Source organism: Myodes glareolus, chromosome 24 (genome assembly GCF_982192425.1).
Source record: "Myodes glareolus chromosome 24, mMyoGla1.1, whole genome shotgun sequence".
NCBI classification, from domain to species: Eukaryota; Metazoa; Chordata; class Mammalia; order Rodentia; family Cricetidae; genus Myodes; species Myodes glareolus.
In genome coordinates this window covers 50155656-50182101 of record NC_142049.1, presented here as the reverse complement: position 1 = coordinate 50182101, position 26446 = coordinate 50155656, and the positions used below count along the sequence as shown (strand labels likewise).

The following is a 26446-nucleotide window of genomic DNA, read 5'->3' as shown; positions in this document are numbered from 1 at the left end:
AAATGTCTCCAACCTCCCCCAGGAGATCATTCTGATTTGGAATCCCGGGCTTCCTCCAGTCTGATGATGGTCCTGAATTCACCTCTCAGATTTCTCAAACCCTATCTAAAGCCCTCAGCATCCCCACCCCTCAGGAAAGATAGAATGAACCCACTGCTCCTTAGAAAACACCCTTGTCAAGCTGCCACGGGAACTGCGCCTCACCTGGGTAAAGCTCCTGCCTTTGGCCCTTCTCAGACTACGGGCTCTCCCCAAGAGACAGATCCCTTTCTGTCTTCCGTTGGAGTTCATGTATGGACAGGCAGTTCTGACCCCCGCTTTCACCCAAATCCTCACCTTGCCCCTTGCTCTGTCATCTCTGCTCCCTCCTATAGAACTTCACTGACCACTGACTACCCCAGACATATGCCAATTCCTGTCTGTACCCAATCAACATCGGGAATCAGGTCCTTCTCTCTCCTCCAGACCAACATCCCTCACCCTTTCCCCTAAATGACAGGACTCCTTCAACGCAATTCTTGGACCCCCGCAGCCACTATATTTGAGGATCTCCTTCATTGAATTCACCTTTCCCACCTCAAGCTTTTTACTCCTCCACCTCAGCACAATTTCTCTACAAATCAGTCCCAACAGGACCCTGCTCCAAGATCAACCTTGTCTCCAATTCCAGAAGAATAAGGCTCCACCCTGTCTGCCGTGCTTGACACTACTGGACTGTATGAGATTTTGTTTATGTTTTAACAAATAAAGCTTGTCTGAAGATCAGAGTGCAGAGCTAAGCCACTTGAGGCCAGGGAGTGGTGGCACACACCTTTAATCCCAGGACTCAGGAGACAGAGGCAGAGGGGTCTCCGTTAATTCAAGGCCCCCCCTGGGCTACATGAGATTGAATCTGTCTAAAACAAACAGCTCACACAAAGGTGATTGTTGACTGAGATTTCCATCCCATCCTGTTCTGTAGCCTGTCAGTCCCAACTGGTTGGCCTAGTAGCTCAGGCTTCTTACATTAATTCTTGCATCTTACATTAACCCATTATTCTTGTCTGTCTTAGCCACGTGGCTTGGTCCCTTTCTCAGAAAGGGATTCTCATCTTGCTTCCTCTGTGTCTGGGTGACACCTGCAGACTGAATCTTTTCTCTTCCCAGAACTCTCCTGTTCTTGTCTCCCCACCTCTACTTCCTGCCTGGCTACTGACCAATTAGCATTTTATTAAAAATAATACAAGTGACAGGATAAAAAGACCATTGTTCCACAGCAGGTGATCCCAGCACTTGGATCACACACCTTTAATCCCACCAGGGAGGTGGAGACAGGAGCTCAGGGCAGTCTGAGATTTGTTGGACACAGATAGAATCTGGAGATGCAGTCTGAGGACAGGATCACCCCTTCAGTTGGAGCATTTAAATACCCAATTTAAATACCCAATTAAAAGGTATTTTAAGGCATTTGCTGGACTAAAGTTTGGCTCATTTAGTTGAGTGCTTGCTTAGCACGCACGGAGCACTGGCTTCCATCACCAGCTCCGCACAAGCCGGGTGTGCTAACACACGCCTGTCCTCCTAGCCGGGTGTGCTGACACATGCCTGTCCTCCTAGCATTTTGCAAGAAGAGGCATAATTTAAGATCACTCTCAATGACAGAGCAAGCAGGCAACCAGTCTGGGTGCTCATAAACAGCAAACAGTGAGGGAGCTGTTGGATGCTGTGGGGTGGTCCATTCTGATGACGGTGATCAGAGCAGGATCCTTTCATGCACATACACAGGGAACTAAGTACCTACAGAAATGGAACTCCAAGTAGCAGGTGACATCTCTGGTTCACCTCATCTTTTACATAGGTAGCAGAGCCTGAAGTTTCCAGATGTGTTTTTTTTTTTAAGAATTTATTTGTTATGTATACAATATTCCTCCTGCATGTACACCTCTATGCCAGAAGAGGGCACCAGACCTCATTACAGATGGTTGTGAGCCATCACGTGGTTGCTGAGAATTAAACTCAGGGCCTCTGGAAGGACAGCCAGTGTTCTTAACCTCTGAGTCATCTCTCCAGCTCCTCCAGATATGTTCTTGTGCATACAAAACATTGCCATACATATGTCACACAACACAGAGATGCCACCATTGCCTCACTGAGCAAAGCCAAAACCAAGGCCACAGGTATCCACCCACACTTGTGCCCATTCACACTTGAGCCCTTCTCTTTATACCTGAGACACCCAAGGTTAGGAACTGAACAGAAAGGTGAAGCATCAAGCTGGGGTGGCAGTCACCCATGTGAGTTCCAGGGCACAGTAGGTGCTGGGTCCCAGAGAAATTGGCCCAGATTGAATCTCCAATTCAATCTCCATGATACTTGCGTATCCGTCTGCCACCACTAGGTGCCAGTGCAGCGCAGTGGACGCACACGGGGCAGAGCAGAGCATCCGAGAATTCTCCTGTTTCTTTCTCTAATCTCCAGGGAGAGGATAACAATCGTTCCTGGCCTATGCAATGATAGGAGGTGAAATCAGAAAAACTGGGTAGAGCCCATAGAGTAAGACAAGGCATTGAGGAGTAGATGGTGGGGATAATGATGATGCTGATGATAATGGTCATAACTGAGCCATGTTGTTGTTGTTGTTGTTGTAGTTGTTGTCATTCTTGGTGGTGGTGGTGATAATGACGGTGGGGGTGATGGTGAGGAAGGTGACAATGATAATGATGATAATAGTGATGGTGATAGTGATGCTAATGATAATTAATCCATGGTTGTCTTAATTAGAGTTTCTATTACTGTGACAAAACACCATGACCGTAAGCAACTTGGGGAGGAAAGGGTTTATTTTTCTTACACTATTACATCACAGCCCATCATAAAAGGAACTCAGAACAAGAATTCAAGCCGGGAAGGAATCTGGTGTCAGGAAGTGATGCAGAGGCCATGCTGGGGCCGGGGATACTGTTTACTGGCTTGCTCCTTGAAGTTTCCTATTTAATGTGGTCCATTTTAAGCTATCCGCCCCCCTCCCAAATCCTTAAAAATAACTATCCTTACAAACCTCTTAAACTTGGAACTAGAAAGATGACTCAGCAGTTAAGATCACTTAGGATCCCAAAGGTCCTAAGTTCAATTTTCAGCCATTGCATGGTGGCTCACAACCATTTGTAATGAGATCTGATGCCCTTTCTGTCTGGCTTGCAGACATATAATTCAGACAGAATATATACATTAATAATTTTTTAAAAAATCTCTTAAATTCATATGAATATCAAAACAAGTTGTTGATCATGGTCTGTGAATGAACCTGTGTGTGTAATGGTCTGCTCTGTCCCTTTAATAGACAAGCCACGCCCACTTCACCTCCCCCAACCCCCCCATCCACCGAGGCAAGCTGATCTTCAGCTTCCAGCCTGAGTTCCTTCCCTTTCCATCTCTCTCTCCCTTGAACAGTTTCTCTCTCTCTCTCTCTCTCTCTCTCTCTCTCTCTCTCTCTCTCTCTCTGCACTTCTCCCCTTCTATCCATCTGTCTCTCACCACGTGGCTCCCTACCCAGGACCAGCCGCTTTCAGAGACCTGCGGCATAGTCTCGTGGCATGCCCATCCATCTGTCTCTCCTCCGTGGGATTGGCTGTTCTGTAGAGGTCTCTCATCCACCATGCAGCTCCCTGCCTGGGACTTACTGTCCCTCGTGGCCCACTGCAGCCACTTGGGGAACTGCATCATCCCTGCCTGGGACTGGCTGCTCTGGGGACCCACTGCCCGCTGCCTGCCACCACTTCAGGGACCTGTGGCATGGTCTCAGGACCCACTGCCTGCTGCAATCACTTGGGGATCTGCAGCATTTTACTTAAACCATAACAATGGTGCCATGATTCAGCTGTTTCGTGGGTTTTCACTGTTTCAGCTATGGGTAGCAAGCCATCCATGTCCGTCAATCCAGCCTTCCCCTGGGATGAATGCCTTTTAGAGGCCCTAAAACCCCAGGCCTTAATGCCCTACTTCTTCATCTCTTACCCTCACTCTGCCGGTGTCCCGCCGGCTCCACTTTTGTGGGAGCTTTCTAACACTGTCAGCAGGAGCTTTCTAACTACTGTCAGCACACAGGCAAATGGACCCTGCCACTGCTACCGCTGCCAACAAGACTGGTCACATCTACGAGGCGGCTACTTTCAATTCCAGCCTTTGCTCCCCACCACAGCATGGGGGCTCAGGAACAGGGCAGATCACGCCTCTAGGTCTTTCTTATTATTAAGCCAAAAATTGTGTTTTTTCCATACAACATGTGACCGCTGCCATTTTGACTGAGGTCAGGTGACATTACCATCATCTTAACTGAGGTCAGGTGACTTCATCGCCACCTTAACTGAGTGACTTTTCCGTACAACATGTGACTGCTGCCATTTTGACTGAGGTCAGGTGACCTTACCACCATCTTAATTGAGACCAGGCGACTTCACCACCATCTTGGCTGAGAGACAGGTCAGGTGACCAAGTCCCGCCATCTTTACTGAGGAATTCCCTGCCTGGTCCCCCATTGCTGACTCTGTTGCATGTGTGTTTTATGCAGTGGCATGCCTTTGGTAGGGCCCACAAAGAGCATCTACTTCGCCCAATTCCTGTTCATTCTGTGTGTGTTCATGCATGTAACTCAAATGAACCTATGTTTACTGTTAAGTGTTATAATTGTCCGCCCATTATATCTCATTCCAGACTAATAAAGCAACAAGTTTCATGTTTTAAATTGGTATGTACTTTTAAGTCAATTACAACAATACTGTATATTTAATCCAACCCTGATTTAAAATTTATTGATCTGTTCTCTACTATCGTCAGTTCTGCTGTTAACCTTCTATCGCAAGAAGTTTTTTCTTCTTTCTGTCTTTTTACAAGTGTAAATCTTACCTGTTAAGTTAAGAGCCAGCACAGTCAAGCTCAGACCCAGCCCTCCAGGCAGATTATGTACTGTAGTTACTCCTAATAAACAGCCCTCAACTGCTCAGAGATCTGGGAAATATGGCATTTAAATATTTAATTATTAAAAAACTTTTTATAACAAAAAGAGACAGCTTGGCTCCTAGCAGCAGCACTCTACTTCCTCCAAAGAAGACAGAAGACAAATGGGTACAGAACAGCGTCCATCTGTAATTCACTTCAAATGCCAAGTGCTGACCACTCTGCAAACTTGCCTTTCATCTAAACTGCAGATCTCCAAACAAGAACAGAATCACTAGAATCGACGGCCTAGCTGCTCAGGTCAAGGTAGGCCTGTCTTCCTACAGATTTCTTAGCCCACAGGATCTTCTGGAGCCTGGCAGGCCCTGCACTAAACAGCAAAAGACAAATATGACCCTCAGCGACCATGGAGGACCCCAAGTAAGTTCTCTGTCGTTTTTTAATCAATAATTCAAGTAAAATTTTATTCTTCTCAAAGATTTCTGATGCAGTTTGACAGCTGAGAGGTTTTGTCAGTTTAAAAGGACAACTTCAGCTGGGTGATGGTGGCACACGCCTTTAATCCCAGCTCTCAGGAGGCAGAGGCCAGCCTGTGAGTTTGAGGCCAGCCTGATCTACAAGAACTAGTTCCAGGACAGGCTTCAAAAGCTAGAGAGAAACCCTGTCTCGGGGAAAAAAAAAAAAAGACAACCTCACCAAACAAATTTCAGTAAAATAGCAAGTTATAAAGGTATGAGGCTCAAATTTCTCTCTCACTCTGCCTTCCATAGTCTTAACAATACTTTTCATTTTGCAAAAAATCTCTGTCACAGTCATTCTGATATAAACTTCTGTTTCCACAAACCCAAAAAATTCTTGTGAGTTCCAGAGAGCCGAATTGAAGGATCCACTTTAAACAGGTCAGATACACCCCTCTCAATTCCCTGCTACTAAAATTTTTTTTCCTAAACTTAACTTTGTCCTCTGTTCTGCTAATACCTTAAACAGATATGAGACATCAGACATTTCCATACCACAAACACTGGACAGGAGCAGAGACCAGCTACCCTAGGATGTGACCAGCACCCTGCTTTCTCAGGTTCCCTCCCCTCCAAGACAATGCCGATAAATAAGCAGGAAGTAGTCTTGAGAATCTGCTGCTCCAATTCCTGTTGGGCCTAAACTCCCGCCTTTTTATTATAAAAAAGAGACGGGAATGTAATGATTTGCTCTGTCCCTTTAAGAGACAAGCCACGCCCACTCCCTCCCTCATCCACCGAGGCAAGCTGATCTTCAGCTTCCAGCCTGAATTCCTTCCTTTTCCATCTGACTTTCCCTCAAACAGCCTCTGTCTCTCCCTTTTCCACTTCTTTTTCTCTCTCGCTCTGCTCTGCTCTTCTCCTGTTCTATCCGTCTCTCTCTCTCACCCGCCATGTGACTCCCTAGCCAGGACCAGCCACAGGTCAGCATGGTCCTGTGGTGTGCCCATTCATCTGTCTCTCCTCCTGGGACTGTCTGCCCTGTCAAAGTCTCTCACCCACCACATGGCTCCCCGCCTGGGACTGGCTGCTCTCGGTATCCACTGCCCGCTGTATGCCACCACTTCAGGGACCTGTGGCGAGGTTTCAGGACCCGCTGCCAGCTGTAGCCACTTGGGGATCCTGCAGCATTTTACTTAAACCATAACAGTATAAGGCAAATTCTGAGAGCTTGTGAGAAAACTCCAAGAAAAAGACAAGAGTCTTGTGACCTCTGTTCCTCCAGCACGTGGGTTGCTCTCGGAAAGAGCTTCCGTGCCCCTCCCAGTTGCAGGGAATCGGAGTGGGTTTGCTCCCAATCACCATAGTCTTACTATTATTCTGGTGACATTTCCACGCATGGGTTGTCCTCGTGACTCTATACGCCCTAAATTCTTTGCTCATATGACCTTGCTTAACCCTCAGAAAATGAATTGTCTGATGCTCTGAATAAAGTTGGCTATTGTATAGGACTTTAGCCTGTCTCATTTTTCAGAATGTCTCCATTCTCCCAGGTTCATGCCACCAACTACAGCAGTAACACAAGCTGTATACATTAAGCATACTGTGCTACCAAGTGAGCATCCTTGTGCCAAAAGAGAAGACTCAAAGCCACAGCAAATGAACAACCACACAAAAACACAATCAAATCTCTCAGAGAAATACCAGTCTTAGAACTCCAAAGACTGTGTTCTGAAATCTGTAAGCCTCAAACCCAGGACAAAAAGCTGAGGTGCCTATCTAACTCATCAAAGCAGACCCGGATGCCAGGATCCCCCTGCATCCCTCAGTCCCTACCTGTTACAGGGCATGGCTGGCACACCCTGCCCTCTACCCTGAACCCTCCAGCCCAGGAGCTGGGCTGCTCTTCCCCGAGAGGCGCTTCCCTATATAATCTAGCCATTTTGGTTACCCACCATTCTTTACCTTGCCCTCTTGTTGCCCCCCTCCCTCCCCTTTCCCTTATCCTCTCCTTCCTTTCCTTTCCCCTTCCCCTCCCCTTCCTTTCCCCTTCCCCTCCCCTTCCTTTCCCCTTCCCCTCCCCTTCCTTTCCCCTTCCCCTCCCCTCGTCCTCACATGGCTCAGGGTCAAGTCCACTATAGGCTCTCCCAGATGTACAGATCTGAGTGGGAAAAAAAGAAAAGGAAAGGGGGAAAAAGGGCTCCTAGGTATGGTGGAGGAGAAGGTTTACTGCAGATAAAAGAAAAACATAGCCAGAGGCAGAGACATCTGGGAGAGTCCAGAGCGGACATGACCAGGCTGAGCTGGTCCATGTGGGAAGTCGGGGAGAGCTGAGAGAGGGCAGCGATGTGTAGCAGTCAGGGGACCAAAGGTACAAAAGGAGTAGGTAACCAAAATAGTTGGATTATACAGAGAAGAGCCCAGGCCCCCGAGCTGGAGAGTTCAGGGAACAGGGCAGGGTGCGCCAGCCAGCCAGGAGGGTCCTGTGACAGGTAGGGGCTGAGGGATGCTGGGAGAACCTGGTGACCAGGTACTTAGTGATGTATTAGACTAGTACCTCAACCGTTTGTCCTGGGTTCGGAACTTAGCATCCCAGCCTTTTATTGTTAATCAATGAATGATATAATTATCTATGGCTACTTTCTGCTGACACTGGGGTGTCATTGCTGGGGACTCAAAAAGACGAAATGTTGGTCAAGTCCAGGAAGAGGAAGCTGCTCCACTCGCTCTCCAGGCTCTGTACAACCACGCTTGTGCTCTACACAGAAATCCACATTGTAGGGCTGGAGAGATGGCTCCGCGGTTAAGAGCATTGCCTGTTCTTCCAAAGATCCTGAGTTCAATTCCCAGCAACCACATGGTGGCTCACAACCATCTTTAATGAGATCTGGTGCCTTCTTCTGGCCTCCAGGCTTACAAGCAGACAGAATATTGTATACATAAGGAAGGAAAGAAGGAAGGAAAGAAGGAAGGAAGGAAGGAAGGAAGGAAGGAAGGAAGGAAGGAAGGAAGGGAAAAAAAGAAATTCACATTGTAGAAAAGGTGGTAGACTCATGTCTTTGAGTCAAAGTAAAAGCTTGGGAACTCAAAAGTGATTTTGATTAAAAGCATTAATACTTTTTCATCTAACCAGAAGACTGGGTGTATATAGATTGAACAGATGTTTTCAGTGCAATGAGAAGCATGTTCGAGTCTATACTTAGAAGACAACGAAAGCAGGTTTAAAGTCTTGAGCTTGTGCCTGTGATGGAGCAGTGAGTGCCCACCAGCGCTAGGTTCACAGCTTATCAGAACTCCACAGAAGAATGTTAAAACTCTGGATTTCGGAGTCTTACCACACCTTCAGCTCGCTCATCCTCAGACCTTTGTAACTGCATCTACACCTTCCAACACCTCCTTAGACCCCAGAACACTTTCTCAGATCCTCACGACCTCAGCTCTGTATCCTCAGGCCTTACATAACCTTTACACCTGCTTTCTACCCCATCGTTCACCAGGAGACACAGGTGGTTGATTCCAGCCATCGTAAGGTGACTTTATTTAAAGGAATAAAGGAATAGTAAAAAGTGACATTGGAATCTGTTGTGTGAGTTTCTCTCTTCTGCAGTCAGACAGCAAGGTAAGCTGTGTCTAGACCTAGTAGTACCTCTAGAAAAGTGGAGCCTGAGGCCTGATTTTTACACATGAAGAGAGCAGAGAAGGCAGTTGAAGCCTTAGTTGCTGCTGTGAAACCGACAGAGCTGTCACCAGCCCAGTTGTTGATGCCATCAGAGAGCCAAGGAGGATAAACTTCACCTGAGTAAACACGAAGCACAAGCCAAGCAGTTCCCAAATCTATTAAAAATGACAGGGACTTACCGGCAGCCTGGACAATGGTCATAGGTTCCTCTGTGGTCGTTGGGGGCAGAGGTCCCAGGGCAGCATGGGTCTTCAGCTGCCCGGCCAGAAGATCCGACAGACGTTCCTGTGAGTGGGACCTTGGGGGGAACTGGCCTCCCTTTTCTAGGCAAAGTGGGGTAATGAACTCCCCAGTGTCCTGCCATTGTCCACAGTCTGGACAGGGTCCTGGCATCAGTTGAGGTGAAGGGCAGTTTTTTCACCCAGCGGCCAGCTTTGCCATATTTAAAGCAAGCTCCAGGTAGAGGATGTTCTGAGCCCATGTCTTCTTTGGAGGAGATTAGGGGGCTGCCAGGATCTGGCATGTCTGTCATGAAAAGCCTTTCTTATTAAACATTTTAAATGCCGCATTCAGCAGATCTTTTAAGAGTTTGTGGACTGTCTATCCATTAAACATACCTAATCTAGTTACTTGCTTTCGGATTTACTGTGAAACTTATACAGGAGGCTAAATCAATCTGTTCCTGTAACTCATTACATTACAAGTACAATTCTGAACACATTAAACAATGTGATCATTTATAAGGTGACTATTAACTGTACTTTTTAAATTATCCTTGACAGTTTACAATAAGACTAGGACCTTATATTCCATCCCCGTTGGGCTTAGCCGTGAACACACAGCAGTCTTAGAAATACAACTCTTCAGTCACAGACACCGACAACCTCGGCGGTCCTTTCACAGTGCACCACTGCGGAACATTGCAGGGGTTTGCCTGGCGTGGTTCATCCAAGCAGCTAAAACAAAGTGAGCAAGGACAACGAAGCTAAATGAAGATTACTGTGAACCTGAGTAGATCGTGGGAATTTATAAACCTTGGTTGTCAAATATACCTTATTTAGCAAAGATACATTGTTACTTATTTAAAGTTTCTAGCAGCCTGATGTTGAGCAGTTAGCAAAGTCATAGATCTTAAATCAGCTTTTGTTAATCTAAACAGATCTTTAAACCTTAAATTTTATGATCATTTACAGTATATTCTAAACCAGAGTTGAGTCACATATACAGTGTGTTATAGTAAATAAAACCTTAAATTTTTATCATCATACAAAAATCCATACCAGTTTCAAACATTTTGAAAACCTGTTTTTGTTTCTTTCTCGGAAAGGAGGTAGAGTAATAACGACAGCCCAAGAGGGGCTGAGAAGTTTTATAGCAGCTGCTGAGCCTCACGTGGTCATCTTTAGATGACGTCATAGGCCTGGACCTTTAACCTTAGGAAATATGGCTGCCAGTCATGTGACTGCTTAGGTCATCAGCTAAGAGGAGGAGAGCAACCTGGTTGCTATTTAAAACATCTGTTTTCCTAAACAAGAGTTGAATCTAAGTTACATATACAGTATATTATAGATAACAGTTGAATTCCATATATGGGATGTTGTAGCAAATTTAAATTTTCATATACAGGTTTTAATTATAAGCCTTTTGTTATAAGATTAAAGCCAAATGTTGTTACAGATTTTACAGATTCTTCAACCATGCCCAATGAACTCACCAATCTCAAGATAAAGACTGTTTGCTCAATAGTCTTAAAACATATCTCGAGAGCAAAGCATAGAGAAATCATAGAAATAAGATATTTAAGAGTGGAAAGTTGTAAAACCTCTGAGATAAAAGAATTTGGGACCATTATTCAGCGGCAGAAGTTGTTGCAGTCAGCAGGAATGTGGACGAGTGTGCCATCTCTGGCCACCTAGCTGCGCTGAGGCCAAGCCATCTCAGCCTTTAAGAAAACCTCGGGGTTCCAGAAAGGAATTGGGTCTGAGGAGCAAAGGAGGAAAGACGGCGAAATGAACTCCAGATAGGGAGGGTTAGGCAACTAAGAGTCAGAAAGCAGTGTAGCCCTAACAGACAAGGGGGGACCAGCAGGATGCCACCCAAGGGAGGGTTCCACATTGCAGAAGCCGAGAGGGCATAGAGAAGCCGTGGGACTCAGGCAGTTCCTAGGGACAGGCTAGGAAACTTGACGCATCTAGGCCAGGGGAGCACAAGGAGAGATAGAGAGGAAACTCCGAAGGGGCAAGGAAAGGGTCACAGACCCTGGAGCGCGTCAAGAAGCTGTGGACTCAGTAGGCAGCTCCGAGGAGAAGGTGAGAAAGAGCTGAGGGGAGCCGCGAGGAAGCAGACATAAGACTCCCGCTAACAGGAACTTCCATCAGGGTCTTCCCCCAAGCGGACTGAGAGATTTGACAGAGAGAAATGTCTCAAATCACAGAGGAGAGGCCACCCTTTCCGTGTGATGGGGGCCCAATAGGACGAGAAGAAGCTTCCTAGCACACGGGTGTGACTCTTGCGGAGCTCCATAGAGACGCTTACCCAGTAAACGGTTAGAGCAGGGACAGAGACGCTAGCGTCTCCGTGAGGGGAACAGCCCTTGCGGTGGGGCCCAGAGGGCATAGCAGGGAGGAGAGACGGATGACTGGATAAGGTGGTGGGGAGAGGGACTGAAGAGGGGGACTCTAAAATCGAATTTGGTAGGTGGCAAAAACCAACAGAAGCAGCTGGGTGGCAGTGGGGCACACCTTTAATCCCAGCACTCAGGAGGCAGAGGCAGGCGGATCTCTGTGAGTTCGAGGCCAGTCTGGTCTACAGAGGGAGTTCCAGAACCGGCTCCAAAACAACACAGAGAACCCCTGTCTTGTAAACAAACAAACAAACAATAACAACAACAACAACGAAAAAAACTAAGAGAAGCAAATGATCTGTACATCGCTTAGGAGAGTCAGATAAGCAGCCTGGTCCAGAGCAGCCGAGCCCCTCAGGGAGGAAACTCATGGAAGCCACTCCCGCAATTTCAGCACCAGATGAATAAGAAAAAGAAATAAAAAGGAAAGGAGAGGACATAACTCCTCCTAGTTATGGTGGAGGAGGAAGTTGGTTATAGATAAAAGGTGGCGCATAAGTAGAGCCAGGGACAGCTCGGAGAGTAAGGGTAGACAGGACCAGGCTGGACTGGGCCATGTGGGAGAGGGCAAAATGAGGTGCAGCAGCCAGTTCGAAGGGACAGAAAGGACTGATAACCAAAACAGCCGGATTAGATAGGCCATTCCATGGCTCTATCAGTCCAGCTGTTTCAGCATGGTGTAATAAGACCAGTGGATTCCATGGGCATAATCCCACTGCCGTAGTTCCTTAGCTGAGAAGTGAATCCACAGAAGCAATGCTGGGTGAAGAACCAAGGTGTTAGACAAGGCATTCTGTAAGCGAGTTCCTGCATGGTCCTCTTGGCAGAGGCATTTACATCCAGGAAAGGCAAACTCACAGCCAGAAAAACTGTCTATCCCAGGAGACAGACAAAGCGCTGTCTCCTCCAATATGGAAGTGTTCCAATGTAATCAATCTGCCTCAAGGGAAATAGTGCCATGCTGGGGGCTCCTGTCAAGTCAAAAAGAGTTACATGCTTTCTTACTCCAAAAGGGAAGAGCCAGAGCCGTCACCGTCAGATCAAAGCAAAACCAAAGTCCAGCAGAATGGAGTCAGTGACAAACCTCTGGGACTCGTGATCATCTGGGTTCCAAAGGCCTTGCACAGCACACACAGTGGAAGCCATGGAGGAATGATGCTTACTTGCTTCTCTATGGTCTCTGCTTCAGCTCCTGCCTCCAGGCTCCTGCCCTAGCTTCCCTCAGTGATGAAGTGTGACCTGCAAGGGGACATGAACGTTTTTCTCCCCAAGTTGCTTTTGGCCATGACCGATCTTTAACACAATAGAAGCCCTGAAAGAAAAATGGCTCTGCCTGTTTTTATTGACAATTTTGACTTTCTTGCCTCTGATCCCTTTACCTCCACACCTCTCTTTATCTCCACCCCTCCCTCCATCTCTAGTATGCTAGGGTCAAAAGGGCCAGACAGGAAATGAAAATGTGATAAAACTGTCAGATGCCCCTGGGTTCAGCACTCTGAAGATAAGGCCATGAATGGGAGTGTGTGGCCACATTGCTCATTGATGTGTGATCTTTACAAGAGCAGCTCAGAACCTCCTGACCTTTTCGTGGCGGTGTCCTACTAAGGCCGGAGAAGTGGCCACTGATTTCAGAAAGCTGCTCAAAGGCATGTGCAGAGCGTGAGGCCCCAGGGAGCCAAGTGGGGGTTACACAGATCAGAGGAGACTGCAAGCAATACGGAAGCCTCCCCATGCGGAGGGCTAGCAAGGGTCCCTGTCCCTTCCAGGGAGAGTGTAGAAACCAAGGCAAGAACCACCTCTTACTATTGGCAGGCAGTGGTGTTAACCAGAGTGCTGGGGTCCAGATTCAGTGATAAAAACAGAACTAAGCGCTCTAGATCCTCCGGTTCATGGAGAAGACCAGGTGAAGACTGTGTGGCTCCACCAAGGATAGCTGAGACTTTCTTTCCCTGGTGCACACTAGGAAATCACCCCTGAGACACGTCCGTAGGCCACGCTGAGCTCTGTCACTGAGCCACACCCCAGTGCTCTCTTTCCTGGGTATTTTGATGTAGCAGGCTCTCACTATGACTTTAAACTGGGGCACTTTCAGTAGTGTAATATTCTGGGGAGCGACTAGGGACAGAACCCAGTTCCCCTTGTGATATGTGTGACCCATCACCAAGTTGCATCACTGCCCGCACCAGCAGCCTCCTCTGAGCTGACTGTGGGAATGTTTGCTGATGCCCCTCTTTTCTTGCCCATTCACTCACGGTCCTTCCCAGTGTTGGGGTCCAATTATGTTCTCTGGGCCTGTTCTAGGCCCGAACCTAGACTGCTGAGAGCTCCAGCTCTCTCCTCCAAAGTCTCCCCATTTTCACTTCTTAAGGGGATCCTGGAGATTGCCCCAACTTGGTCCTGGCTTCTCTTTGAAAGTCATGTGGAATTTCCCACTGACTCCCTCATTCTTTGTTCATACTTAGGACAGAAAACCCTGCTCTTTATGGAGCGAGAGGACAGCTTCGAGTCACTGTAGAGCAGCGGTGGTCCCTGTCCTTGCCCTGGAAGTCAGTTCACCTTCAACCTACAGTTCTTTTGAAGGGTTAGCAGGGAAAATTTAACAAGTCACTGAAAAGTTTCTGCATCCCAATAAATCTTTCCACCGATGCAATAATCCAAATCAGACCAAATCAACCTGAATTAGAAAAAGCCCAGTTTTAATAGATACCAATGTTCCCGGATGGCTTTCAGACTCCCAGAGAGGAGTCAGGAAAGGAAGACCAGAAAACTACATGTTTGTTTTATGGGGAGCAGTTTAAATATGCTGTGGGAGTGGTCTTGAGCATCTTTTGGAGAGGGGGCATCATTTGGCAGGCTTTCTGAGGTGCAGTGGGGTTTGGAGAGATATGGGGGAGAGGGGACTTGGGGTAGAGCTTCCTCCTGAACATTCCAGATTCTTTGGATATATGAATGTCCAGGGCTGGGGTGAAGCTTTCACCCAAACAGTCACCTAATGCTGCCTAGACCTTCCTGGCTGGGGTTCTAGAGTGGAAGAGTCTCCTCTGTGAGAGCCGGCTCACCTGTCTGCTGAAGGACCTGTTTTTCTGGTTCTGCTAGGAGTGGTCTCTGTCTGGCAGCCTGCCCCAGACTCTGGAGCCTCCAGTCTTTGCCTGCCCAGGCTGCACCTCACCTGTGTGTATAAGGCAAGACAGGTCAGGTGAGGACTGTCCAGCCTGGGTTGCCGCAGGCTCCCCCATATCCTGTGTCCCTGCAGGAGCAGGGCACCTTTCCAACTCTGCAGCTGCAGTTCTCTGAGAGATCAATACACACTTCCCTCTCAAGCTCACTGCGCGTTGCTGTGTGGACTTTGGCAGGTTGTTTGACCTTTCTGTACTGGGCCTGCAGGGGTTATGTTTATAAAGCAATTCCAACAACACATGCAAAGGAATAGGTGATATAGAAATAGTAGTCTTCCTTTCTGTTTTTGAATTTATTGTTATTATTATTATTATTATTATTATTATTATTATTATTATTATGCTACCCCCTAGCTTCCAAATTTCTCAGCGTCTGACCTTGTGGCCACCTTCTCATTGTGCAGGTTCTGTCCAGCTCATCTTGTTCTACTGGTCCATCTAAATCCCAGCCTCAGTCTTTCACTGGCTTTCAGTATTTATTTGTCTCACTGTGCCTCAGTTTCCTTATTTGTAAAAGAAGTGCACAGGCCTCTCTAATCCACAAAGTCACCAAAAGGGAAATGAGTCAGAGGTTCAGGGTCTCCAAGTCAGGAAATCTAAAAACACTTTAAAATCTAAAGGTTTTTTTTTTGTTTTGTTTTTTGTTTTTTGTTTTTGTTTTTGGGTTTTTTGTTTGTTTGTTTTGTTGTTGTTGTTGGTAGTGGTGGTGGTGGTGGTGGTTTGGTTTGGTTTGGTTTTTTGAGACAGGGTTTCTCTATCTAACAGTCCTGGAACTCACTCCGTAGACCACTCTGGCCTTGATCTCAGAGATTCACCTGTCTCTGCCTCCCGAGTACTGGGGTTAAAGGTTTACACCACCACCGCCCACAAAATCTAAGGTTTTAGAACACAAAACCAACAGCTTCAACTGGTGAATTCCATGTCACAAAGCATGCTAGGAAGAGTATGCAAACCCGCTGTGTGTCGCGCCTCAAACTGTCTCTTAGCACTTAGGAAGCCAGGGTACGACAATTCTCAGGAATTCAAGGCCAGTCTGAGTTATAGAGTGACTACATTTCACAAAAAGTTTAAGAGGGGCCCAAGATGACTCAGTAGGTCAAGTTGCTTATATTCCATCCCCTTGACCCACGTGGTAGAGGAAGAGAATCAATTCTGCAAGTTGTTGTCTAACTTTGAAAAGTATGCACTGGAGTACATAATATAAACAGCATGGATGAGCACATATATGCATACATAAATAAATAGTTTCTAAAATTTTTTGTCTTATTTAAGTGTGTTTGTGTGTGTCTGTGTGTGGGGATATGCACATGCATGTAGTGCCCAAGAAAGCCAGAAGAGAGCATGAGACCCCTTGGAACTGGAGTTACAGGCACTTGTGAGCCACCTAATGTGAGTACCGGGAACCAGGCTGTATGGAATTGTAACTGAGCCATCTCTCCATTCTCACGGACTTCTCATGTATTAGGAAATACTTGAGAATCAGATTGAGAAGATGGCACACTGGGTACAATGCTTGCCTTCTAGGAATGAGGACCTGAGTTCCATCCCCAGAAAAATTAAAAATCAAAAAAAGCCATGTGTGGTGGTTCTTATAATCTCAGCCCTGGGGAGGCAGAAATGGGAGAATCCCTGGGGCTCAGCCTCTCTGAATCAGGGAGTTACGGTCCCTGGAGAGACCCTGTCTCAGCAAAAGGGGGGGGGTAACACTGAGGAGTGATGGCTGAGGGTGACCTCTAGATCCACACGCTTTCCTGCACACGTGTGCACCTACACACACATGAACACATCTATACACATGCACACAGAGAGAGAGAGAGAGAGAGACAGACAGAGACAGAGACAGAGAGACAGAGAGAGAGAATATCCACAATCCCAATTTCTTCTGGCCCAAGTACCCTGGATAAGGAATCTTCCAGTCCTATTGTGTGCTAACCCTGAAGGTGGAGTCAGAGGCAATGCTCCCCAGCAGTGCTCCCCAGCAGTGCTCCCCAGCAGTTCTCCCCAGCAGTTAACCAAATGACGTAACTTGTTACTACTGTTTGAAACTGTTTTCCCTGCCCATCTGTTTCCCTCTCCCTGTCTACCTCTGTGTTCTCTGCTCCTATCTGTACGTCTGTACCCATCCATTTAACCCCTCCATAGTGAACTTCATCAGAAGAACCAAAACACAAGGATCTGTCCTCAAAGGACTCCCAGCCTAGAGGAAAATAGATGTTAGGAGAATTAACACACGAAAAAAAAAAAATTGTGCCTAAATTGTTCCCCTGGGCTCTGAGAGATGAATAGGATGCTACAGAAAGATAGCAAAGGAACTGAGATATGACATGACTCAAAAGTAAAGCCCCTGTCCAGAATGCTGGGGTGTGGCTCAGCAGTACAGCTCTGACCTAGAAACCCCCAGTGAGGGGCTGGAGTGTGGCTCAGCAGTACAGCTCCAACCTAGAAACCCCCAGTGAGGGGCTGGGGCCTGGTTCAGCAGTACAACTCCGACCTAGAAACCCCAGTGAGGGGCTGGGGGGCCTGGCTCAGCAGTACAGCTCTGACCTAGAAACCCCAGTGAGGGGTTGGGGTGTGGCTCAGCAGTATGTCCCTCTGGGTATGTGTTTCTGCTTCTTCCCATCTTCGGATCTCCAAGTTTCTATCTCTCTGAACCTTCACATCCTTCTGTGGTTTGTTCTCTCTCTCCCAGACCTCTTGGCTTATATGTGCCCCTCCTTGTCTCTGCCCCTCTGCACCCCACACCTTGGACTGATTCTGCCCATTAGAAGTGGATTTCCATCTTAGTGCAAACAGCTCCTTCATGTGAGACCAGAAATGCCTCCACTGTCTCAGTTTGTTCCCAGATAATTCTAGGTCACCTCCACCTGACCCAGGGAGAAAAGAGACAAAGAAAACACTACCCACCTCCTTACTCTTTCCTGTAGCTAGCCTCCCCGTCCTCAGTACTGGCCTCATCCCTCACAGTATGTACCAAGCACTACCTCCTTAACCCCAGCACCTCACACTGGACCTCAGAATCTCCCTTCTGGACCACAGCATCTCTAATCTGAACCACAGCAACTCCAATCTAGGCTACAGCATCTCACACTGAACCTCAGAATCTCCCTTCTGGACCACAACATCTCTAATCTGAACCACAGCAACTCCAATCTAGGCTACAGCATCTCACACTGAACCTCAGAATCTTCCTTCTGGTCCACAGCATCTCTAATCTGAACCACAGCAACTCCAATCTAGGCTACAGCATCTCACACTGGACCTCAGAATCTCCCTTCTGGACCACAGCATCTCTAATCTGAAACACAACTACTCTGCAGCATCTCCCACTTGAATCTCAGCATTTTCCATCTCAGCATGGTCCTCCCTTCTACCCCCTACCTCTGTCACTACTCACCAAGAGTGATTTTACAAAGTAGTCAAATTCATGTCACTCTCTCTACCGCTGTGCTTAACATACAAGCCTTTAAACCTTGACGTTTAAATCGTTTCTACAAGCTTCCTTGTCTGTCATGTCTTCCCCAGAAATGTCCACCAATATATACCAACAAAGTTTCGCTGAAACGCTCACCTACCTGCTCCCCACTCTTCCTCGTAGACATCTGGTTCCTGGTTTAAATATCCCCTCCTCAGACACTACCACGCATTATTGTCTGATTCCTCTAGGTTGTCTTGATTGTCTGTCTCCCCACCCTCATTGGGACAGGAGACATCTTCATTCCTCCTGGTCCCTGGCCTCACAGCTGTTTGATTGCACTTACTAAACCTTTCTCTCCCTCTGGTTCCCAGGAGCCTCTGCACTAGGGCACCTGCACAGGGAGGGTCTGTTTGCAGGCTTATCTGAACTCAAGCTAGGCATGGAGCGATGGTTACCCTGGTCCTATGTATGGGGAAACAGAGGATCAAGAGGCAAGTCGCAAATATGGTTCCCGAGGACGTACAAGATGCAGGCTGGATGTGACGATGGGGCAGTTTTTGGAGGACACACAGGAAGGAATTCATAAAGAAAAAGAATATGGGAGTGATGTAGGGGAAATTTTATTTAGTGAATAAGAAAGGGGGCATGAGAGGAGGAAGGAAGGAATGAAAAATATAAGGTGGGGAGAAAAGGCAAGAGAGGCTGAGATCTGGGCACTCATCTGGGCACTCATCTGGGCTCTGCTCCCTTCCTGGGCCCCGGACTCCATCAGGCAGCCTGCGGGCTTTGAGCTGGAGTCTGCCACACCTGACGTGTAGAATGTGTCCCCTGGGGGGCAGGGCCAGCCCCAGTTGAGGAGGTTTATAAGCCCTGTGGGGGCCCCTGTGGGTGGCAGCTCTGCTCAGCTCAGCTCAGCCGCAGAATCGCAGACTCCAGACTCCGAGTCCAGAGGTAAAGACCTCCTTCTCTCTCTCTCTCTCTCTCTCTCTCTCTCTCTCTCTCTCTCTCTCTCTCCTTAGAAGCATCTCTTCAGTCTACTCCAAATCTCTGACAACGCTCAGGCTGCCTCTGCCCAAACCTCTTGAATTCCCTGCTGGGTCTTTCACAAGTCCTAAGTGAAGTGTCATGCCTCCATCTCTCATCCCCTCACCGTTCCTAGATGGTTAGATGCTTCCTCCTCCTCCCCTTTATTCTCCCTCTACCCCAGTTATATCTCTCTATGCCCAGTTATATTCCAAAACACAATAAACAAAGCAGAGAGTCTGGGGACATACGGAGAGACGGAGAGACGAGGATTGTCGTCCCCAGATTCACTGTCTTCATTTCCAGGAGCCAGCGTGATGGTCACTGCAAGAACTCCCTGGGGCTGGTTCCTGGGGCATCTCATCCTTGGGGTCACAGGTATCTGAGTGTGTGTGTCCTGGTGTGTGCCTGAGGGAACTGTGTCAGCCAGCGTTCAGGTGACTCAGTGTCTTACTGCTTCTGACTACCACGCGGCAGTAAGGAGTGGCTGGTGGCAGTGGGCTGGAGTGAGGTGGGTCATGAGAATGAGTGACTGTGTTTTTGGGTGACCACATAAGACTGTCTCTGTCTCCTGGGTGCTGGCATCGATACTTGGCCCATTTTTTTTATTTTTAATGAGTCTTACATAGTCTATCCAGGCTGGCCTTGAATTCGCTAAAGCTAAGAACAACCTTGAACCTCTGATCCTTCTACCTCCATCTCCCAAGTGCTGGGATTACAGGTGTGCACCACCATGCCCAGTTTACAAGGAATTCAAACCCAAGGCTTTGTGCTACGTGAGCACTCTACCAGCTGAGTTCCCGGCCCCCTCTGGGATAATGATGTCTGGGTGAATGGGCTGTGGCTGGGTGTGACCGTGGTGAACCTCAAGGGAGGGAGGCACAGCCGTGCCACAAAGCTGAAGAGCTCCTGCGGTAGCTGCCTGGGTGTCTCATCTCGTCTGGGCCATTGAGTGAAGGAGCTTTGTGTTCTAAAAGACTCCTGCCATGGCTCTGTGTGTGAGAGAGAAATGGTTCCTGGGTCCAGAAGACTAGCTTGAGCCTCCAAGCTGACCAACCCTCCTGACAATTGATTCAGGCTCGGGCCTTCACTCCTCTCAAGGAACCTGACCCCACCCCTCTGAGCTCTGATTCCACCCTTCTGAGTTCTGACCCCACCCCTCTGAGCTCTGACCCCACCCCTCTGAGCCCTGACCACACCCCTCTGAGCCCTGACCACACCCCTCTGAGCCCTGACCCCACCCCTCTGAGCCCTGACCCCACCCCTCTGAGCTCTGATTCCACCCTTCTGAGTCCTGACCACACCCCTTTGAGCCCTGACCCCACCCCTCTGAGCCTTGACCACACTCCTCTGAGTTCTGACCCTACCCTTCTGAGTCCTGACCACACCCCTCTGAGCCCTGACCACACCCCTCTGAGCCCTGACCACACCCCTCTGAGCCCTGACTCACTCCAGACACTACTTGCTTGGTAACTGGAGACTAGTCCCTTCTGTCTCCTAAATTTCCATGCAGCCCTGACTCTGCTAACCCCTCCATGGTAATTCGCCCCTCTCTGACTCTGACTCTTATGAACCCCAAAGCTTCAGCCATACTCCTGTTCCCAGATTCTTCCCCTAAAAATCCTGGCCCAGCTTCTTCTGCCTGTCCCCAGACATACCCACATCTCTGAAGTAACACCTAGATTCTCCTCCTGATTGTTCCCCAAACTGCCCAGTTTATGTGGTGAACCCTAGCCCCTCTCAGGAGGCAGGGACCTTGATTCCTAATTGACACCCTGTGGCAGTGAGCCCTGCCTGTGTCCAGTCCACTCTGACTGACCACCCACCTTCAAAGCACTTTCCTTCCCTTCTCCGTGACTCCTCCCAGGACCTGGGGAGCCCCAGCCACGTGTATGCACGCGGTCCAGCTGCACCCCACCTGGTCCAGCTTTCTCATTCTGACCCCAGCCCAGGTTCCACCCCTGAAGCCCTGATCAAGCCCCTGAACTAAATCTTAACCCCCAGGAACCCTGAGGCTGCATCCTGAACCTGTCCCCAGCCATGGTCCAGACCCTAAAATCCCGAGATAGCTTACCCTTGAGAGCCCTAATCCTACCTCTTGCACTGGTGTCCTGACATGGCCTCGCCCTGAGACTGTAACCACTCGCCTTCATTCAGACCCTACCAGAAGGAACTCTAACCCAGGATTCACAGCTTGTTCCCAGTCAAGATCCACACCCCAACACACAAACACTGCGACCTCTGATCACATCCGTTCACTCAAACATCACCCCCTTATCTCGAGCTCTCATCCCGACCGTGCTCACAAATTCTGCCCTGAACCCTGTCCCCATCCTAAAAGCCATGAAATGCCCCTGCTCCACACCCCATACCTCCCAATTCTAACTCCATCCCCAGGATCCTTAGCCTCAAGTGCCAGCGGTCGGATCATACAAGGCCAGGACTGCCGTCCACACTCGCAACCCTGGCAGGCGGCACTGTTCTCAGAAGACAATTTATTTTTCTGCTCGGGCGTCCTGGTGCATCCGCAGTGGGTGCTGTCTGCAGCACACTGCATACAGGAGTGAGTGGGGGTAGTGGGGCAGGATGCTGGGGGGGGGGGGGGGTGTCTCAATATCAGCCTCGGCCAGCAGAGGGCGCTCAAGGAGCCACAGTGTTGACAGATGTGAGGGGAGCCCAACCTAGTTGGTCCAGAACAGTTTAGTGGGAAGGAAAAGGCAAAGTGGGAGGTCACTGTTGCTTTAGGGTGGAGGATGAGATGGGAGACAAGGTGCCACTGCATAGCTCACCTGCTGGGTGATCCTCAGTTCGTACACCGTGGGACTGGGCCTGCACAGCCTGGAAGGCTCCCAAGAGCCTGGCAGCCGGATGTTAGAGGCCCACCTCTCCATCCAGCACCCGAACTACAATGACCCTCCTTATGCCAACGACCTCATGCTCATCAAGCTAAACGAATCAGTGATGGAGTCTAACACCATCAGGCGCATCCGTGTGGCGTCCCAATGCCCCACCCCTGGGGATACCTGCCTAGTCTCTGGCTGGGGTCGACTAAGGAACGGTGAGCTCCTGGAAACATGGCCACCCTCTCTGAGAAGGCTCCCACCCAGTCAAAAGGGGCTGAGACCCTCCGTCCTGTGTCCCAGGGAGACTGCCCAGCCTGCTGCAGTGTGTGAACCTCTCAGTCGTGTCAGAGGAGACCTGCCGGCAGCTCTATGACCCTGTGTACCACCTCAGCATGTTCTGCGCCGGAGGAGGACAGGACCGGAAGGACACATGCAATGTGAGATACAAGGGGCTGGAACGGAGACGGGGGTGGGGAGATGCAGGAGGTCCACCTGAGGGACACTGAGATGGGATACAAGAAATGCAGAGAGCCAGGTGTGGTGGCCCACTTCTTTAATCCCAGCAGGGAACCAGAGGCAGGTGAACTCTGTGAGTTCAAGGCCAGCTAGACATAGACAGTGAGACCCTGTCTCAAAAGGAAGAGGAGGTGGGGGGTAGGGGAGTAGAGAGGAAGAGGGAGGCAGAAACACAGAGACCCAGAAGACAGGCAAGGCTGTTCAGACCTCTAAGCTTAGCCACTCAGTGAGCTGAGAAGGAAGACCCGCCTGGACAGCTAAGTGAGATTGTGCCTCAGAATAAAATGTAAAAAGATGGCTAGGAATATAGATGGGTGCAGAACACCTACCTAAATCCTCCAGGGAGTGGTGTGGCGTGTGGCTCAGTGCACAGCTCCTTGGTAAAGGCACTGGGTTCTGTTGCCAGTGCTACAGGACAGAAAGAAAAATAGACCTAGAAAAAAATAGCCAGTCTGAGAATGTAAAAATGAAGAGGACATAGATTTCTACAGAACACAGAGACAGAGAGGCAGATAAGGAAGCCCTGGAGGAGACAGCCAGCCTCGGGGAAGCAGCCAGTGTGTGGGCACGTGGCTCCTGCTCAGGGGGCTCTAGGTTCTTGCAAGGGCCTGCGGCTGCCTTCCTCCTGTCTCTGTCTACCATGCTGAGGGGGACGCTCTTCAGCTCATGCTCTCCTGGACTCTCTCTCTCTCTCTCTCTCTCTCTCTCTCTCTCTCTCTCTCTCTCTCAGGGGGACTCTGGAGGTCCCATTGTGTGCAACAGATCCCTGCAAGGGCTCGTGTCTATGGGGCAAGGAGAATGCGGACAGCCCGGCATACCGAGTGTCTACACCAATCTCTGCAAGTTCACTAACTGGATCCAGACCACCATTCAGACCAACTATGGACTGACCACACCGCCCACATGAAGCCTGCTGAGGGAAGCAGAGACTCGGGATTGCTCTCAACCCTCTTCCCTCAGACCCCAGCCTCCTCCCTCAGACTCAGGAGTCCAGGTCACAATCTCCTCCCTCAGACTCAGGGATCCAGAACACAACTTCCTCCCTCAGACTCAGGAACGGGACCCACATGAATTTTTCTCTGAGTGCAGTGCTCCCTAGTAGCCCAGTGCTGACCCAGCCTTGCCTCTGTCAGGCTTGCCCCGACCCAGACACCTCTCGTCTCCTTCTCAGGGATCCACAAATAAAAGGCCTCCCAGTTCCGTTTGAAGTGTTCCTGCCTCCCTTTCCATCATGGTTTGTCCTTTTCGTGTCTTGGTTTCCCATGCAATGGGAGCACAGGCCAGGAAGCCGCTGGGCTGTTGTGCAGCAGCCTGCGGGTGACGTGAAGAGACACCAGCTCTACAGATGTCCTCTCTCCTCCAGAAGTGGGGGCTCCAGTTTTACAACCTCTCTTGTGATTGGTCTGCTTTTGTTTTTGCCTTTGATTTTAAGATTTACTTTTTAATTTTTATTTGTGTGTGTGTGTGTGTGTGTGTGTGTGTGTGTGTGTGTGTGTGTGTGTAGCCCAGAAGAAGGTAGCAGATTCCCTGGAGTTGGAGAAGGTTGTAAGTCACTGGACATGGTATCTGGGATCTAAGCCCTATGTTTTAATTAGGGTTTCAATGCTGTGAAGAGACACCACGAGCATGGCAACTTTTATAAAGGAAAACATTTAATTGGGGCTGGCCTACAGTTTCAGAGGTTTAATCCTCTATCTTCATGACAGAGAGTTTGGCAGCATGCAGGCAGACATGGTCCTGGAGAAGGAGCTGAGAGTTAGTTCTACATCTTGATCCACAGGCAACAGAATGTGAATTGAGTCTCCCACACTGGGGGTAGCCTGAACATGTGAAACCTTAAAGCCTTTACTACAGTGACATACTTCCTCCGACAAGGCCACACAGGTGCCAACAAGGCCACACCCCCTAGATGTGCCACTCCCTGTGGGCCAAACATTCAAACACATGAGTCTATGGCAGTCATTCCTACTCAAACCACAACATTCCACTCCCTGGCCCACATAGACTTGCAGCCATAATGTAATGCAAAATGCATTTCGTACAACTTCAAAAGTCCCTCCCTATTGTCTATCACAGTTTCAACAGTGTTTAAAAGTCCAAAGTTCAGAGTCTCTTCTGAGATACGTGTAATCTCTTAACTGTAATCCCCTATAAAATCAAAATCAAAAAATAGATCACATACTTCCAACATATATACAGGATATACATTACCATCCCAAAACAATGATTGGAAATACTGGACCAAAGCAAGTCCAAACCCAGCTGGATAAACTCCAAATTCTGCTCTCTGTGTCTGATGTTAAAACATTCTTCAGAGTCTACATAGGAAGTAGAAAAAGACAAGATCTCCTGAGTGAATTGGGAGCATGGGAACCATGGGAGAGGGTTGAAGGGGAGGGGAGAGGCAGGGAGGGGAGCAGAAAATGTAGAGCTCAATAAAATCAATAAAAAGGGGGGGAAACACTTTTCAGATCAGCTGGGCGGTGGTGACACACGCCTTTAATCCCAGCACTCGGGAGGCAGAGGCAGATGGATCTCTGAGTTTGAAGCCAGCCTGGTCTACAGAGCAAGTTCCAAACAGGCTCCAAAGCTACAAAGAAACCTGTCTCAAAAAAAAAAAAAAAAGACAAAAAACCCACCACTCTTCAGATCGCCAACTTATTTCACTGCAACACATTTCTCTCTCTTGGGCTGGTTCCACTCCCTGTCAGCAGCTCTCCTCAGCAGGGATCCCACAGCTCTGGCATCTCCAACATCTTGGAGTCTCCAAGGCAATCCAGGCTTCATCTTCACAGCTTCACACAATGACCTCTCTGGGTCTCCATTCCAGGGCACCCCTGACACATGCCTGACTCCAGTTGCTCTCCTTAGTCACAGAGGGAGATTACATAACCCCTTTCTTGTATCCTTGACTCTAAAGCCATAACCATATGTCTGAAGCTACCAAAATTCTGCCGCTTACTGGGACTGGAACAATAGCATCTTCACTGGCTTTCTGTTTTCCATGATTTCTTTCACTGCCTGAGCTTGGCTTTCTTGAAACTTGCTCAGTAGACCAGGCTGGCCTTGAACTCAGAGATCTATACTCCTCTCCTCAAAGCTGAGATTAAAGACATGCGCCACCACACCTAGACACAAGCTGGTTTTTTTTTAATTCCTTTTCATAAGTTGGAAGCTTAGCTGGGTGGAGTTTTGCCCTGAGGTCTCCATTCCCTTTATTCCATATCTTAATCTGTTTATCTCCTTGGACACAGGATTTAGCTCCATTCCAATTCCTTGTGTCCCTTTTCTCTTCAAATTGTACATTTTGTATCTTTCCTTGCTTGGCTTTTTTATTTTCATTATAGAACTTCCTAAGAGTGAAAGCTAATAACCACACAACAGAGTCAACCCTAGGCTGTTTTGAGACTCCCTCCAACAGTAGAATTAATGCAAACCCTTCACTTTAGCCTCAGCTAGACTTGTCAGACAAGGCAAAAAGCATTCACATTCTTCACCAAAATGTCACAAGACTATCTCTAGGTCACATACTAGTATTCTCCTCCTCTGAAACCCCTTTAGCCAGGCCACCACAGTTAAGATCTCCCTCAGCACCACTGTCTTCTGTGGCCCACAAGGATGACCCAGTAAACCTTTAAAGCTTTTTTAACTGCTTTTCTAATCAAAAATATCAAAGTCCGTATTCCTTCAAACAAATTGCTTAGGCCTATCTCAGCAATACTAACTTCTGTTAGGGTTTCTATTGCTGTGAAGAGACACCAATACCAACTTTTATAAAGGA

General features: G+C 48.4%; 1 protein-coding gene across 1 annotated transcript; it reads left to right on the top strand.

Moving 5' to 3' along the window:
- The first annotated feature begins 19623 nt into the window (after nt 1–19623).
- Klk4 (kallikrein related peptidase 4) lies at nt 19624–23865 on the top strand. The gene is made up of 5 exons (XM_087901351.1): nt 19624–19684; nt 21704–21869; nt 22114–22364; nt 22450–22586; nt 23396–23865. The coding sequence occupies exons 1-5, from the start codon at nt 19624–19626 to the stop codon at nt 23570–23572; spliced, it is 792 nt and encodes a 263-aa protein (XP_087757477.1). The 3' UTR covers nt 23573–23865.
- The last annotated feature ends 2581 nt before the right edge of the window (nt 23866–26446 follow it).

Coding starts and splice junctions, on each gene's coding strand:
- Klk4 (XM_087901351.1), top strand. CDS start 19,624: ATGGTCACTGCAAGAACTCCCTGGGGCTGGTTCCTGGGGCATCTCATC. Junction 19,685..21,703: donor TCTCATCCTTGGGGTCACAG/GTATCTGAGTGT, acceptor CTCCATCCCCAG/GATCCTTAGCCTCAAGTGCC. Junction 21,870..22,113: donor GCAGCACACTGCATACAGGA/GTGAGTGGGGGT, acceptor GGTGATCCTCAG/TTCGTACACCGTGGGACTGG.